Here is a 16,599-nt window from a genome sequence, read left to right as displayed (position 1 = left end):
AGTCCAACACAGACATCTCCAAATCCTGTCAGCAAGTGGAAGTACGGAAAAGGGACTGGAAAAATGAATGTCGATCTTAAAGCCAAAAGCACTTCAACCTTCCAAAAACACCTGCAAATGTGTGGATGGAAATGTAGCCACAGGATCGGGCTCATCATCCACAGAACCTATGACCAATGACATGGAATTTCGTAGGCGGACAATCATATCCATTGACAAGTGATTGCCAATTTAACAAAAGATTTTATAAAAAGTGATGTGTGGTTGTCTGAGGCCTTGCAGTCTAAATGAGGAACATTTCAACTGTGCATGTGCTGTTATCACCATATGGCACTGGACCTTCCTCAAAGTACTGTCTGTGTATTTATTCAGTATTTCAGAATGTACCAAGGTGTCAGGCTTCTTCAGTAGGTGGTATTCTTGTCACGACATCAGAACGTCATGGGTTCATGCCCCACAGCAGGGAATTGAGGACACTCCAATGTGGGACTCAAGAGTGTTGTACCTGTACTATCAAATGTATTGCCTGGTGGAATGATTTAAACTAAGGTCTTATCTGCCCTGGAAAATAGCACATGGGACTATTCCAAGAAGAGTCATGGAGCTCTTTCCAATGGCCTGACACAATATTAATTCCTCAATTAACACTACTTAAAAACAAATTATCTGCTCAGCGTTATATTGTATTTGTGAGACAAATTGGAAGCCATGTTTCAGGCATTTTAACTATCTCGGTACTTCAAAACTAGCTCATTCTTAGCATACCTTGCCAGAAAGAGAAGTGCCGCACAAATCATTACAGTGATTAGGGAAAGGTCTGGGAACCTCTAGACCGGTTTGGTCTGGGCAAAGTTTTCATAAGATGGGTAAAGATTCTCTACAGTGTACCTCTCGCGGCAGTCATTACCAATGGGGTACAATCAAGCAATTTTAATATTTCTAGGGGCAGCCGGCAGGGCTGTCCCCTTTCACCATTACTTTTTACGTTGGTGATTGAACTGTTGGCAGAGGACGTTTGTGGGGATCTCAATATATCAGCTCCAGAAGTGGGGTCAAAATTACATAAGATCTCGCTGTATGCAGACGATGTTCTAATTTTCTTGACGAATCCAGCAGTCTCAGTGCCTTGCCTGATACAATGCATTCACGCGTTTGGTGCTTTTTCAGGGTATAATATTAATTTTGCTAAATCAGAGGCTATGCCTATGGGTAGGTCTTACGAAAGAGTTGCCTCTTGAGAGTGACTATAGATTCCCATTTAGGTGGTCACAGGGGAGTTTTGTGTATTTGGGCATATTCATTACTCCAGTTCTGGTTTGCCTGTTCAAAGCCAATTTTACTCAATTATTTGAAATAATTAAACAAGATCTCCAAAGATGGGAGGCACTTCCAGTCTAGTGGTTGGGTCGGATAGTGCTTATTAAGATGAATATTCTCCCTCGTTTGCTATACCCTATACGGATGCTCCCCCTGATTTTCAATAAACAAACACTCAGGAGACTGAATGGTTGGTTCAGCTCCTTTATCTGGCACCGTAAACGGCCCTTCATTAAATTAGCCAAACTGCAGTTGCCTCACAAATTGGGGGGAGTAGACCTTCCGGGCATTAAAAATTACCAATTAAGCTCGCTTTTGACCTACGTGAATGATTGGGTTTGTGGGGACCCTCTTTCAGTATGGCTAGATATCGAATCCTCCCAGGCAAGGTGCCCCCTTACCAGTTTGCTGTTTTTGGACAAGGTGAGGATAGTTGGGGAATATTGCCATAATCCAATAGTCATCAATACTGTTAAAGCAAGGAGGGCAATTTGGCAGAGGGAAGGTAATATTGGCAAAACATCTTTGTTTACACCTTTAGTGGGTATGCCGGGTTTTCAACCGTGTATGATAGATTCAGGATTTAAACGTCGGGCAGCTCGGAGTAATACTTGCATGAGTGATTTATTTGAGGGAAACGTAATGATGTCCTTCAATCAGTTAGTACGGAAGTACGAGTTATCTAATAGAGACCTCTTTTGTTTTTTTCAAGTTAGGGATTTTATTCAAAAAAAGACCACACTTTTGACTGATCCCTACAATCTGACATAGAAAGAGGGGTATTAAGGGCTAAGAGTACACTCTCTGTCAGTACTTTATATCACCAATTGGGGGGTCCCACCTCAGATGAGTCTGATCGACTCTGCAAGATGTGCGAGAGAGAGTTGGGCGTTGAAGTTTCTTCAGAGGCATGGGAGGATATTTGGGAGAATGCAAGGAAGATATCAATTTGCAATAGGACCCATGCTTTACAGTTGAAGATTCTCCTCAGGGTCCACTTAGCCCCAGACCGTTTGTTAAAATTTAAATATCTTCAGCATATCCCAAATCTGCATGGGCACTCTTAACCATTGTCTTTGGTCTTGTGACAGGCTTCAAACCTATTGGAGCGCTGTGGTGGGTGCAGTGGAGAGGATTTTAGGTGTAGGGGTGGGGAAGGACCCTATTTCGCTCCTTTTGGGCCTACCATTGTATTTCCTGCAGACGCGCATAAGGCAAAACTTTTCAACATTCTTACATTCTGTGCAAGGAAGAATATCTTGCTAGGTTGGATATCCGAAAACCCCCCAGGCCTGTCGGGTTGGCGGAAGATTGTTATGGAGCATATTTCCCTGGATTTTCTCACAAATATGGTACACCACAAAACTGAGAATTTTTACAAGACATGGCAACCCTTTTTGAAATACCTGGACACAGATTTATCTGCCACACTAACAAGGGCTTTTATAAAGTCGTAACGATTGTGTTTCATGAGTCCAATATCCAGGGAGGAGGAACTGTGAATGTATGAGTGTTTTGTTTGGCTGGGCTGAGTTATTACTATTTATTTGTTTGTTGTTAGGTATTTATTTATTTAGTTCAATAGCTAGTTTAGGTTTTTTTAAAATTTTATACTTCTCTATATATGTTTATACATTTGTATAGGAGAGTGGGTTGGAGATTTTTTTTATTATTTGGGTTTAGTTTTGTACTATTTTTGTACTGTTTTGAATTGCATTGTTTTGTATTTGTTGTAGTATTTAAAAATCTATTTTTTCTTTACAGGCAATGAGCTAGTTTTTTAATGTGTTGTGACATCTGGAGTTGCAAAAGATGTTGTATAAATTCTGCTTGTTTTCTTTGAGTACTTTTATGCAGTTACATTGATACAGGCACATACAGAGTGGAGGGGTCTGATCCAGAGGCTCAACTTGCAAATTGCTTGACGAGGTTCATTGTCGGTAACATAATGTAACACACGATAAAATTAAAACCACAAGCAAAGATGCTGAAAGTATGTTTCTGATCAGAATTTTGAAAATAGCCAGATCAACATTTTGTATGATTCTTTTCTCAATCTAGTTAGAATCGTTAGAATCATAAATCCCTACAGTGCAGAAAGTAGGCCAATTGGCCCATCAAATCTGCACCGACCCCGAAGAGCATTCCACCCAGATCCACCCCATCCCTGTAACATTGCATTAATTTTTTACAACGGCTAACTCTCATAACCCACACATCCCTGAACACTATGATGCCATTTGTTTTCAGCATGACCAATCCACCTAACCTGCATATCTGTGGAATGTGGGAGGAAAGCTGAGCACCCGGAGGAAACTCGTCGACACAGGGATAATGTGTAAATTACACACACAAGCCCGAGGCTGCTTTTATCTCCACATAAGTTGACTAACATGCTGCATGGTTCTAGCATTTATAGTATATGCTTTCTATTTGTTACTGTGCCTTTTTGTTTTTGTGTTGTTAATCAGACTTGTAATGAATATTGAGCCTTCTCTTATTTACACAGATATTTGATTTGGTTGCCAGGCTTTAGATTAGATTCAATTAAATTCCTTAGTGTGGAAACAGGCCGTTTGACCCAACAAGTCCACACCGACCCTCCGAAGAGTAATCCACTCAGATCCATTTCCCCATGACTAATGCACCTAATACTACTTTTGGGGAAGTAAAAAAAGTCGTGCTCAACTTTATTTGGTGTATGCCTATTGAAATTAACGCACTGATTTTTTTGTTAATGAATTAATAATTGGATTTGGAGTCTCTCAGAAGTTTCTGCAAATGCTATTTTCCGACATTGTCCGTGATGATTTCAATTTTGAAAGAAGCTTGGCTTCTGCTCCATGTCTTCATGTTAGATTGAGAAATTGGTGTGCAGCTCTGCAGGTAACTCTATCTTGAAGCTACTGCATGTGTTCGGTGCAGATTCAGAAGCAAGTTATGTGCCTTCACTATCAAATTGTGCTCATTAACAGATATGGTAAAATGCATTCAAAAAACATTCTAGTTTCATAATTCTAATTTTAGTGGTTCTCAGTAAGATTGCAAAGAAAATGTATTTCTCCATTCAGAAAACTGTCTTTATTCTCGACCTGAAAAGACAGACTAATTGCCAATGTTATCTATTTGTTGCTCCTAATTTTTTTGTTATTTAGCTGCAATTCCCTTGACCGACTCTGAACACAAGCTGCTACCTTTGCACTTTGCAATGGATCCCAAGAAAGATTGGGAGTGGGGAAAGGATGACAATGACAACTCTAAGTTGGCCAAGTGAGTACTTTTGATTTAATTTGCTTTTAATTTTAGAACATATTATTTTGTCCTTCTTGAGAATAACAAAAGCTTTTGTTTTACATAGAGTAATTTTTCACGTTTAACATAAACTCTCTACAGTGCGGAAAGAGGCCATTTGGCCTATCTAGTCTGCAGCCAGACCCAGACCCTACCCTTGAAGTAGGGCTTATGCCCGAAATGTCGATTCTCCTGCTCCTTGGATGCTGCCTGACTTGCTGCGCTTTTCCAGCAACACATTTTTCAGTCCTACCCTATCTCCCTAAACCTGCATTTAGCATGGTCAATCCTAACCATATGATTGGACTGTGAGAGGAATCCAGAGCACCTAGCAGAAACCTAGGCAGACGGGGAGAACATGCAAACTCCACTCAGTCACCGGAGGCTGGAACCAACCTCTGTCCCTAGTTCTGAGAGGCAGCAGTGCTAACTATTAAGCCAGTCTGCTGACCACAGTCTTTTTCTGAAGACTTGCGCGAATTGAGTGAGTAATAATTGAATAGTTTGATCTAATGTCAATTCACATTTGGATTGTTAGAGTTATCACAGTTGGTGCCTTACCTTTTGTCCATGTGTAGATGTTTTGTCACCATGCATTATTTTCTTCCAGTTTAGTCCTTTCCCTGGAAGCCAAACTTCACCTACTGCATAACTATATGAATGTATCCTGGATCTGTATTCCCGCTGAAACTAGGGTAAAGTATTTCCTGCTTTTAAAGTGCAAGGGCAATATTTTCTGCTGTGATTTATGTGACTTGTAAAGTATAACTTCAATGATGCTATACAACAGAGATTATAAAAATGCATATTTTTTTCCAAATTCCCTGAGCAATACCATTGTGAAAACATGTATATTAATTGTAAAACCATGTCTGTTTTCAATAGTAGTGTTATCCTATTTATTATGAGTGAATTAATAGCTCCAAAAAATGAAAAAAAGACCTTGCTATGTTTGTATTTGGTATTTGTGCCATCTTGCATAGTGGGGTTTCCAGGCTGTTTGCTTTAAATCTACTTAATTTATGTTATTGCTGTTAGCAATGTGATTTGAAGTACATGAGCTATGCAAAATAGGAAGATCACAGGTTCAGTTGACCTATTTGTGTTTAATTAGCTCAATTCCGCTACATATTTGGTTGGCATTTCACAATTGGTCTCAAAACCCTTCGACTAAAGGAAAGAAATTATCTGCTGATTATTCACTACTGGTTTCTATTAGACTGTCTGTGTATAGATGCCGAGTTTCACGGTTGAGTCTGTCTATGGTCAAACCTCCATATGCCGCTTATTGTCTTACATGTAATTTGGGTGAGGCACTGGATAATACTGCAAGACAAAACTATTACAGCAGTCAGGTTTTAATATAAAATACTTTGTTATATTCTAATAGTTTTGTATAATACTATAAATTTTATTAGGCTAGTTATGAATTGTTTGTACTCACAGGCACCTTTGGCCCAGCCAGAATCACCAACTGGTTCAGTAGGGGAAGATGCCCATTCACTGTCTGACTCCGAGTCAGACAGAGACTCCATCTGCAGCAACTCTAATCTGAATGGACACAAAAACCAGAAAGAGAAAGATAAAGGAGATAAACAAAAGAAGGAAAAGAACAGGACAGACTCTGTTGCAAACAAACTCGGGAGTTTTAGTAAAACCCTGGGGACTAAAATAAAGAAGAACATGGGAGGATTCGGAGGATTAGTACATGGAAGAATCAGCAAAGGAAATTCAAGCAATGGGCGCAATGGGGAGAATGTGGAGAAAGGCAAGAAAAAAGAATCCAATAAATCTAATAAAGGGAGTAAAGATGAGTCATTGCAATCAAGTTCATCACCTACTGACAAGTCAAATATTACCTCTGTTAAAGTTCCAACGGATAAACCAGCTGATCAGTGCAAGTACAGCACTGATGTCAAACTCAGCCTCAGCATATTGAGAGCTGCTATGCAAGGAGAGAGGAAGTTCATTTTTGCTGGACTTCTGTTGACTAGCCATAGGCATCAGTTTCACGAGGAAATGATTAATTATTACTTGTCTACTGCTCAGGAACGCTTCAATGCAGAGCAGGAGCAAAAACGCAAAGAGGCAGAGAAAAAAGCTTCCAGTAACTCCACATGTAAAAAGATGGAACATGAACCATCTGAGAGAAGCAAGGTGGAACCAAATCCTCAGGTGGACACTCTACAAGGTTCTTCTCAAAGCCATATGGATTTGATGAACTCAAAAACACAAAGAAGGAGTGGTCAAGCAACAGAGACCAATTCACCCCTCAGAAATGAAATCCCTAAGACCGGCACACTCACCTCTGCCCACTTTACACACACGCCAGCTTTGTTGCGGCATGTCATCCATGTGTCTGAGATTAAACCTCCATCATCAAACTGCCCAATTGACATTCAGCCACCTGTCATTGGCTCCCTGAAAACATGCGCAACATATCCGCAGCATAGTCACTCACTGTCTTATCAAAATTACTGTCCTGTGGGTCTTTCAAGATTTCCTACTGTAGAAACCATGGAACCTCTGAAGCATTTGCTGCCCCCTGAACATAAAAGCCACACATTTACCAATGGATTTGGTCCAAGCGATGTTAATGGCTACTTGGAATATGCAGACGAGGGTGTTTCCTCGGTGTGGCAAAGTGGAGAGCAAACCAAAGGGCGAATTATGGCGGCTCCTCCCTATTTCCTACAACAAAACCGATGCAAACAGCACAACTGCCCCTTCTACGGCAGTCCGGAGACAGAATTTTACTGCTCTTACTGTTACAAAGAAGAGCTTCAGCGCAGGGAAAGAGGAAACAGGTCTATTTAACTGAATTGTCTGAAAAATGTCATTCCAGTTTCTCTATATTAACCAAATCCATCACTACAAATGTTTTGAAGAAGCAATTTAAGTTGAGCATCCATTTATAGATCTTTATACCATGAAGGAAAGTCTGTTCATTACATTTTCAAAGTCCTTGAGTTGCACTACAGTCAGATGTATTCGAACGCGTTACAACTTCTGTTCGGAATTGATACTCCAACCCTTAATTCTTACTTAGTAACCTGGAGTAATGTGAGACCTTTTCATTTTGTTACTCCATGGACTGTTACCAAATATTTGATTATATTTCAACAACTATGTTTTTTTTAAATTACGCTACAGCAAAGTAAACACCAGGAGATAATTTGCACATTAGTTACCAATGTAAAAGTGATATGGTGACATAGAGCAGAAAATAACTGTATATTTGTGTTTGTGAACTAGAAGATGCATTATGACTGAAATTTACAAGCAGAAGTTAAAAATTGTAATATAGAAATTATTTTTATATTATTTTCACAAATGTGCTGCAAAAGCAATATTTTGCGCTTTTTATTAAAAAAACACATTTGCCATTTTAATAGATGATTTAATTGCAGAAACTGTTAACTTGAAGCATACGTTAGAGCTTTGTAATGTGTATTTATAAGCTCCAGTGGACTGAAGGAGTGGCCCAGGCTTTCATACATTTTGATATTTTGTAAACATGCAACGTTATTTAAGAAATGGGTTTTTCTCAATCTTGCTCCAGTGTTTCAACATGGCCTCAGTGTTTATTGAGCTGTAAAAAATCTTTTGCACCGCTTTGCAGTGGCATTGCTTTGCTATTTCCAACAATAATTCTGAATGCGTTCTAATCTTATATATGTATCTGTTTGTCCCACTGCAGGTATCACATTACATTTTGCCACAAACTCAAAGCAATTGTTGAAAAGAGGAAAAAGCCAGTTTTTTGGGTTCTTCTGCCCCAAACCCAGAACTTTACAGGCAGTTACACTTGCCCTGTGATTAAAATCAAAAATTTACAAGCAGTTGAAACTGCCTGAATTTTTTCACACCAACAGGGAATATTAGAAGTGGCCTTAAATGGACAGATGAGGTTAGTATCTTAACACTGCAACAGCGCTCAAGAAGCATGGGATTGTCTACTAGCCTTCTTTTAATAACATAAGATAGACTAGTTCTATGCAGCTTTTATTTTCAATGATGTTGCATTTTTTGTTTTAATATGAAAATAAAGCTCATGGGAATATTCTCTTTAATAATCTTAGTACTATGCACACAATGACAAAAGCAAAAATGAAGAGATGGGGTAACTGAGCAGGTCTGGTGTATCTTTTGAAGAGTGAAACAGTTAATAATGCAGTTTAGACATCTTTTATCTCGCTGTTTGTCTTTCCAGAGATGCTGTCTTGCCTGTTAAGGATTTCCAACACTTGGTTTTAATTTCAATTTTCCAGTAACCATAATAGTGGAGAATATAAATATGAGTGGATTGCATGTGTACCGTCAGGGAACTCTTTCTTAACTTTACTGTTAATTTGGCTCTCCCAATTTCAGAAAACCAGAATGTCCCCCCCCCCCACCCAAGCCACTGGATTCCCAAGAGCGTTGGAAAATACTTTTAGGAAAGAGGGAAGTGAGTAGCAACTGACTCTGACTGAATGTGGAACTCCTGTCCTTCTGGGAGAGGAAGGAAAGTATTGAAAGCTCCCATGGAAATTTAAACAGATACATTTACCGTTAACTGTTTAATATTTTCTGATTACTTTGAACTTAAGGTTGAGAAATGATGCAGAGAATTTAAACTACAAGACCCTTACAAGTACTTGGCTAGTTGGGATGAGAAAATGCATCATTATTTTTACTTGTCTGTTTTCAGAAGAAGAAACTAGTTTGCAAATGACAAACATTTCTGTCAGTATTAAACCATTTAACTTGTGGCAAAAACCAATGAGCTCAGGAAACTTGCTAAGATTGTTTGAAAGATTGAACAATGTTTTAGGTTTTGTTTAACTATGATTGATTGTTCTTGGATTATTTTTCTTTATATGATCGTCCTACGATTATCCAAATGGTGAGAAGTCCTAGAAGCTCATTTTGAAGTTTACCAAATTTAGTGCAAAGGCCTGATCTCTGATATAAATTCTGTATTAAAATAAATTATGATTGAGGTGAATGTTGCCATTATTGGATGAGCTATTCAATAGGAGATGCCTTATCTTGTTTGATCATGGTAATCTGTATTGTTCAAAATGTTTATCACCTGACTTGCACTGAAAATTAAAACCCTTGTTATTCTGACTTCCTCCATTAAACTGTTTATTTTCTACATGTTCTAGAATTGGCAATGTCTCATTGCTTTAAGTTAGGTTTGTTAATTGGATCAACTTATACATTGGGAATTGCTAATGCACTCTGCAACAACTGAACCACTACTATTGGCCCAAATGCTTGGGGATAAAGAGGAAAATTCATTCAATCATCTTGCTCTTCTTCAGCCACTGACCTTGTTTCTTCAGCCACTGACCTTGTTGTAAAGTACAGGTACAAGTCAGATGTGAACAGAATCAGGCTGTACTGTGTTGTTATAAAATGGTCTGTATCCTGCTGACAATTAGTGACTAGACTGACAATAGAATGCACTCAAGCCTATGAGAAACCACATGCAATCAAAGGCCACTATGTTGAGGTAAGGAAAAAGCACTAGCCAATTTCAAAATCCAAATGTTTTGTTATTTTTTAACAACTTTCCCCAAGAACTTGAGCATTAATAAACCCATTACAATGAATTCTGTATGCTGGTCATTTCTTCTTCTACTCCTGGGCAGTTGGGGTGGGGTGGGATTTGCTGATGCTCTTCGGGAGAGTTTAAACTAATTCATCAGAGGAATGGGAACCTAAATTATAGTTCCGATATCCAGGAGGGTGAGAGTAGTGAGGTCAGAAAATGGTTTCAAGGTCGCAGGAGTTCACCGGCATGAAGGAAGGTGGTTTGAAGTCTGTCTACTTCAACTCCAGGACCATCTGCAGTAAGGTGGGTGAACTTGCAGCATGGGTTGGTACCTTGGTTGTCGATTGGTTGTGGCCATTTCAGAGACATGGATAGAGCAAGGACAGTAATGGTTGTTAGGATTTAGATGTTTTAGTAAGAACAGAGAAGATGGTATCAGAGGGGGAGATGTGGCATTGTTAATCAAGGACAGTATTACAGTAGCAGAAAGAATGTTTGATGATTTGTCTACTGAGGTAGTATGGGCTGAGGTTAGAAACAGGAAAGGAGAGGTCACCCTGTTGGGAGTTTTAATTGGCCTCCTAATAGCTCCAGACATGTAGAGGAAAGGATAACAAAAGTGATTCTGGAATAGGAGCAAGAGTAATAGGGTAGTTGTTTTGGGGGACATTAACTTTTCAAATATTGACTGGAAATACTATAGTTCAGGTACTTTTAGATGGCTCAGTTTTTGTTCAATGTGTGCAGGATGGTTTCCTGATCCAGTATGTAGACAAGCCAACAAGGGGCGAGGCCACATTGGATTTGGTACTGGGTAATGAACCGAGTCAGGTGTTAGATTTGGAGGTAGGTGAGCACTTTGGTGATAGTGACCACAATTCAGTTATGCTTACTTTAGCTATTGAAAGAGATAGGTATATAATGCAGGGCAAGAGTTATAGCTGGGGAAAAGGCAATCATGATGTGATCATGCAAGATTTAGGATGGGGAAAGAAACTGCAGGGGATGGGCACAATTGAAATGTGGAGCTTACTCAAGGAACAGCTACTGTGTGTCCTCGATAAGTATGTAGCTGTCAGGCAGGAAGTAAGTGCTCGAGCAAGGGAGCTGTGATTTACTAAAGAAGTTGAATATCTTGTAAAGAGAAAGAAGAAGGTTTATGTTAGGATGAGATGTGAAGGATCAGTTCGAGTGCTTGAGAGTTATAAGTTAGCCAGGAAGGACCTAAAGAAAGAGCTAGGAAGAGCCAGGAGGCGACAGGAGAAGTCATTGACAGGTGGGATCAAGGTCAAACCCTAAAGCTTTCTATAGGTATATCAGAAATAAAAGAATGACTAGAGAAAGATTAGGGCCAATCAAGGATAGTAGTGGGAAATTGTGCATGGAGTCTGAGGAGATAGAAGAGCTTAATGAATATTTTTCACTGTATTCACACAGGAAAAATATGATGATGTCAAGGAGAATACTGAAATACAGGTTACTAGACTAGATGGGATTGAGGTTCATAAGGAGGCGATGTTAGCAATTCTGTAAAGTGTGAAAATAGGTAAAGTCCACTGGGCCTGATGAGATTTATCTGGGAAGCCAGGAAGGAGATTGCAGAGCCTTTTTGGCTTTGATCTTTCTGTAATCAATGTCTACAGGAATAGTGCCAGAAGACTGGAAGATAGCAAATGTTATCCCCTTGTTCAAGAAGGGGAGTAGAGACCACCCTGATAATTATAAACAAGTGAGTCTTACTTTGGTAAAGTGTTGGAAAAGGTTATAAGCGGTAGGATTTATAATCATCTAGAAAGGAATAATTTGATTAGAGATGGTCAGTATGGTTTTGTGAAGGGTAGGTTATGCCTAACTAACCTTATTCGAGAGTTCTTTGAGAAGGTGACAAAACAGGTAGATGAAGGTAAAGCAGTTGATGTGGCGTATATGGATTTCAGTAAGGCGTTTGATAAGGTTCCCCACGGTAGCTACTGCACAAAATACGGAGACATAGGATTGAGGAAGATTTAACAGTTTGGATCAGAAATTGGCTAGCTGAAAGAAGACAGGGTGGTGGTTGATTGAAAATGCTCATTCTCGAATTCAGTTACTAGTAGTTTACCACAAAACTCTGGTGCGGCTGCACTCAAGGTATTGCATACAGTTTTGGTCACCGAATTATAGGAAGGATGTGGAAGCTTTGGAAAGGGTTCAGAGGAGATTTACTAGGATGTTGTCTGGTATGGAGGAAAGGCTGAGGAACTTGAGACTGTTTTCATTTGAGAGAAGAATGTTGAGAGGTGACTTAATTGAGACATATAATTTGGGGTGGCATAGTGGCTCAGTGGTTAGCACTGCTGCCTCACAGTGCCAGGGACCCAGGTTTGATTCCAGCCTCGGGCGACTGTCTGTGTGGAGTTTGCACATTCTCCCAATGACTGCCTGGGTTTCCTCCAGTTCCCTCCCGCAGTCCAAAGATGTGCAGGTCAGGTGAATTGGACATGCTAAATTGCCCATAATGTTCAGGGATGTGTAGGTTAGATGCATTAGTCAGGGGAAATGTAGAATAATAGGGTAGGGGAATGGGTCTGGGTGGGTTACTCTTTGGAGGGTTGGTGTGGACTTGCTGGGCCAAGTGGCTTGTTTCCACATTGTAGGGATTCTGTTAAAATTAATAATTGAGGGTTAGATAGGTTGGAAAATGAGAGTCCTCAGATAGTGATGGCTAACATGAGAGGACATAGCTTTAAATTGAGGATTGATAGATGTAGGATGTCAGAGATAGTTTCTTTACTCAGGGTAGTAGCAGAGATGTGAAATGTCCTGCCTCCAACAATAGTAGACTCGCCAATTTGAAGGGCATTAAAATCACCATTGGATAAACATCTGGATGAAAATTGAATAGTGTAGGATAGATGAGTTTCAGATTGGTTCCACAGGTCAGCACAGCATTGAGGGCCAAAGGGTCTGCACTGCGCTGTAATGTTCTATGTTATGTACTCCGCACCTCCTAATCGATGTCTAGCTTTTTACCTGGTAACTATCTGAATGAGTAGAGGTTAACCAAAAAATACCAACAATGCATCATTTTAGTCTTTGGACTGCCAAATGTTTGAACAAAACTTTTACTGTAGTAATTAGACAATCTGCTGACATAGTCATTGATTTGTCCCATTTTAAGGTGAGTGTCGATGCTGGGGATTGGAATCCTTCTACACCTTCACTCCCAACCCCTTAAACTCTGAGTCAGCATCAAACTGTCCCAGGTCAGGTAGGGCCATTTATACTATATAGTTACGTTGTACACCTAATTTTTCTTTGTTGTATTGTTGTGGGACACTGACCGAAGATTTTAATTTACTCAATCCTTTCATTTATACGAATATAAAATTGGGTCTGTAAATCAACAAGGTTGGACTTTTGATTCACTCTGTATGATTTGTGCTTTAAGGTGAAGATAGTATGGTGGGGAGGATTGAATCTAGATTTATAGAGGATGAGAATCAGTAGGCAAATTCAGAGCAGGGAACAGGAGGCAGAAACTTAGTGACAGAAGACAGCAAAGATTAAAATATACACAGCACAAGAACTTGGCAATATTCAAGTATATATGTAAAAGTACGAAGCCAAAGAGCTGTGTACACATTGCAGCATGATTTTCATTGATTTAACAGAAATTTAGCTTAACAAGGGTCAAAGATGCAGCTCAACATTTCTGGATGTAGAGTTTTTGACAGTTTACAGAAAGGGATAAAAATTGTCTGCATGTACAACAGGTAATTAGGAAGGCAAATGAAATTTTGTCCTCCTTTGCAAAAGGGATTGAATTTAAAAGCGGAGAAGTTATGTTGCAGCTGTACAGGGTGCTAGTGAGGCCACGCCTGGACTACATGCAGTTTTGGTCTCCTTACTTGAGAAAGGATGTACTGGCACCAGAGGGGGTACAAAGGAAGTTCACTAGGTTGATTCCAGAGTTCAGGGGTTGGCTTATGAGGAGAGACTGAATAGACTGGAATTATATTCATTGGAATTTAGAAAAATGAGGGGAGAACTTATTGAAACATATAAAATTATGAATGGAATAGATAAGATAGACGTACAGAGGTTGTTTCCACTGGCAGGTGAAACTAGGTCAAGAGGGCATAGCCTCAAAATTAGAGGGAGCAGATTTAGGACTGAATTGAGAAGGAACTTCTTCACCCAGAGGGTTGGGAAACTATGGCTTCCCTGCCCAGTGAAGTAGTTGAAGCTACTTCAGAAATGTTTTTCAAGCTAAGATAATTCCTTTATTGTTCAAAAAATATTTAAGGGATATTGTGAGAGAGCGGGTAAGTGGAGCTGAGGCAACAAGAAGGTCAGCCATGATCTTATTGAATGGCGGAGCTGGGTCGGAGGGCCAGATGACCTACTCCTGCTCCTCGGTCTTATGGTGGAGACATAGCATCATTGGTTTAAAAGAAAAATCAATGACACTCGTGAAGAGAGGTGCCACACAAATTAAACATTAAATGAGACTGAACTCAACAAAAAATGGCAGGAATGAATATGTTGGCAAATTTAAGTGCAAACTCAATCGGGCAATCATAGTTGGGAACTTCAACAACCCTAGAATCAACTGGGACACAAATGGTGTGAAAGGAACGGAGGACACTTTTTTCTAAACCAACACATAAGTACAACAATAGTGGTTGCAATTCTCGATTTAGTCTTAAGAAATGAAATTGGCCAAGTGGTTTAAATAGCTGTGGATGGTCATTTTGAAGATGACCATAATACATTTATCATCATTCTGGAAGGGAATGGGACAATAATTGAACAGGAGTAAAAGTTGTAAATTAGGGGAGGGCAAACTTTACAAAGCTGAGAGATGATCTGGCAAAGTGGATTGATTACAGCTACTTGAAGGAAAGTCAGTGGGAAACATTGAAAAGTGAGAATCTATGTGCACAATGTAGACATGTCTCCACAAAGAAAAAGGGTGGCACTAACAAACCTGGAGCCCCCTGATATCCAGAGGCATATCAGGTAAGAAACAGCAGAATAAATAGACCTTACAACAATCTGAAAAGTAGCCATATTTGGGAAGCATGGGAAAATATAGAAAGCACAGAGGTGAAATGATAAAGGAAATTAGGAAGACAAAGAGAGGATACAGATACAATATCTTAGAATTTTCCACAATTTTATTGGTTTTCACATATTCCCTCTTTGGTAATTTCCTTTTTCATTTCACCCCTGTCTGGGTGGCACCGTGGCTCAGTTGTTAACACTGCTGCCTCACAGTATCAGGGTCCTGAGTTCAATTCAAAACAGGTAACTATTTTTGGTGGAGTTTGTACATTCTCCCCGTCTCTGCATGGGTTTCCTCTGGATTCTTCAGTTTCCTCCCTCAACCCAAAGATGTGCAAGTCAGGTGAATTGGACATGCTAAATTGCCTATAGGTGCATTAGTCAAGGGTAAACATAGGGGAATAGGTCTGGGTGGATTACTCTCCGGAAGGTCGGTGTGGACTTGTTGGGCTTTAGGGCCTGTTCCCATACTGGAAGGAATCTAATCTTTCTTGGGTGCTAAGTTCTGAAGTTCCCTCACTCTTGGATTGTAAAATATTGATTTAAACCATGACCAGATTTTTGGTCAGCTCTTCCAATAAAATTCTTTATGTCCAAACTTGACTCAGTAGAGTTGCCAGTACTGAAACCGCATCAAGCTCTGAGCAAGATGTGACAGCTGTATAGCTGTCCTTCCACACTCTGTTTTCAGAGGTCACAATGATTTTTGAGTCTTGAAATGGGGTCACAAGGGAGAATGTTTGGGGCTTATGTAGCTAAGTATCAATTTATTAATTTATGTAGGAATATGTTCCAGTGAAGAGCTTTGCAACATGTACATGAATACAAGTTACTGCTCAAAGATTGCTGAGTGCTGCAGATTTTTTTAAAAAGTGAAAATTATTTTCTTAATGGAAATCAAGTTTTTGCATAGTAACAATTCAGAACCCAGTGCTGAAGTTTTTTTGACTGCTTACTAGTTTCTTTCATAAAGCTCAATGGTGCTCTCTGTTGATGTATGCATAGTACTACATCAGAGATGGAATACAGAACTGTTCCCATAAGCAGGGGTCAGCTGGATGTATTGTTGCTGTGTACTGTATTTATTATGTGTTTAGATACTCTGAGGCCAAGAATTTAACAATCATTTTAATAATTGCCTTCGTAAGAATATAAAGTAAACATAGAAGATTCTGGGCAACAATTTAAAGTTGAGGAAATGTGTTCGCTATGGAGAAAAGATTAAACAAAGTTCAAAACAAACTTGATAATCCCACAGAAATTTTAGGACAGGAAGGGAATCATAAAAAAAGATTTTTTTTGAATGTGATAAATTGTTTAATTAGCAGCACTAGTTACGTTTCTAAAGAATGGAGATTAGAGAAATTAGTGTTTGTATATGGTAGAGGGACAAATGA

At 39.4% G+C, this 16,599-nt stretch overlaps 1 protein-coding gene across 4 annotated transcripts in view; it reads left to right on the top strand.

Annotated features, from left to right (window-relative positions):
- Positions 1–9,753, top strand: part of otud7a (OTU deubiquitinase 7A) — a 216,497-nt gene extending 206,744 nt beyond the window's left edge. For all 4 annotated transcript variants that reach the window (XM_043680340.1, XM_043680342.1, XM_043680339.1 and 1 more), the window contains 3 exons: positions 4,473–4,587; positions 5,219–5,303; positions 6,055–9,753. In XM_043680340.1, coding sequence (XP_043536275.1) covers positions 4,473–4,587; positions 5,219–5,303; positions 6,055–7,425 — 1,571 coding nt within the window. In that variant the 3' untranslated portion in view covers positions 7,426–9,753. The remainder of the gene's footprint in view (positions 1–4,472; positions 4,588–5,218; positions 5,304–6,054) is intronic.
- Positions 9,754–16,599: the final 6,846 nt, after the last annotated feature.

This window comes from Chiloscyllium plagiosum, chromosome 40 (genome assembly GCF_004010195.1).
Source record: "Chiloscyllium plagiosum isolate BGI_BamShark_2017 chromosome 40, ASM401019v2, whole genome shotgun sequence".
Classification (NCBI taxonomy): Eukaryota; Metazoa; Chordata; class Chondrichthyes; order Orectolobiformes; family Hemiscylliidae; genus Chiloscyllium; species Chiloscyllium plagiosum.
This window is presented reverse-complemented; position numbering and strand designations above follow the sequence as displayed.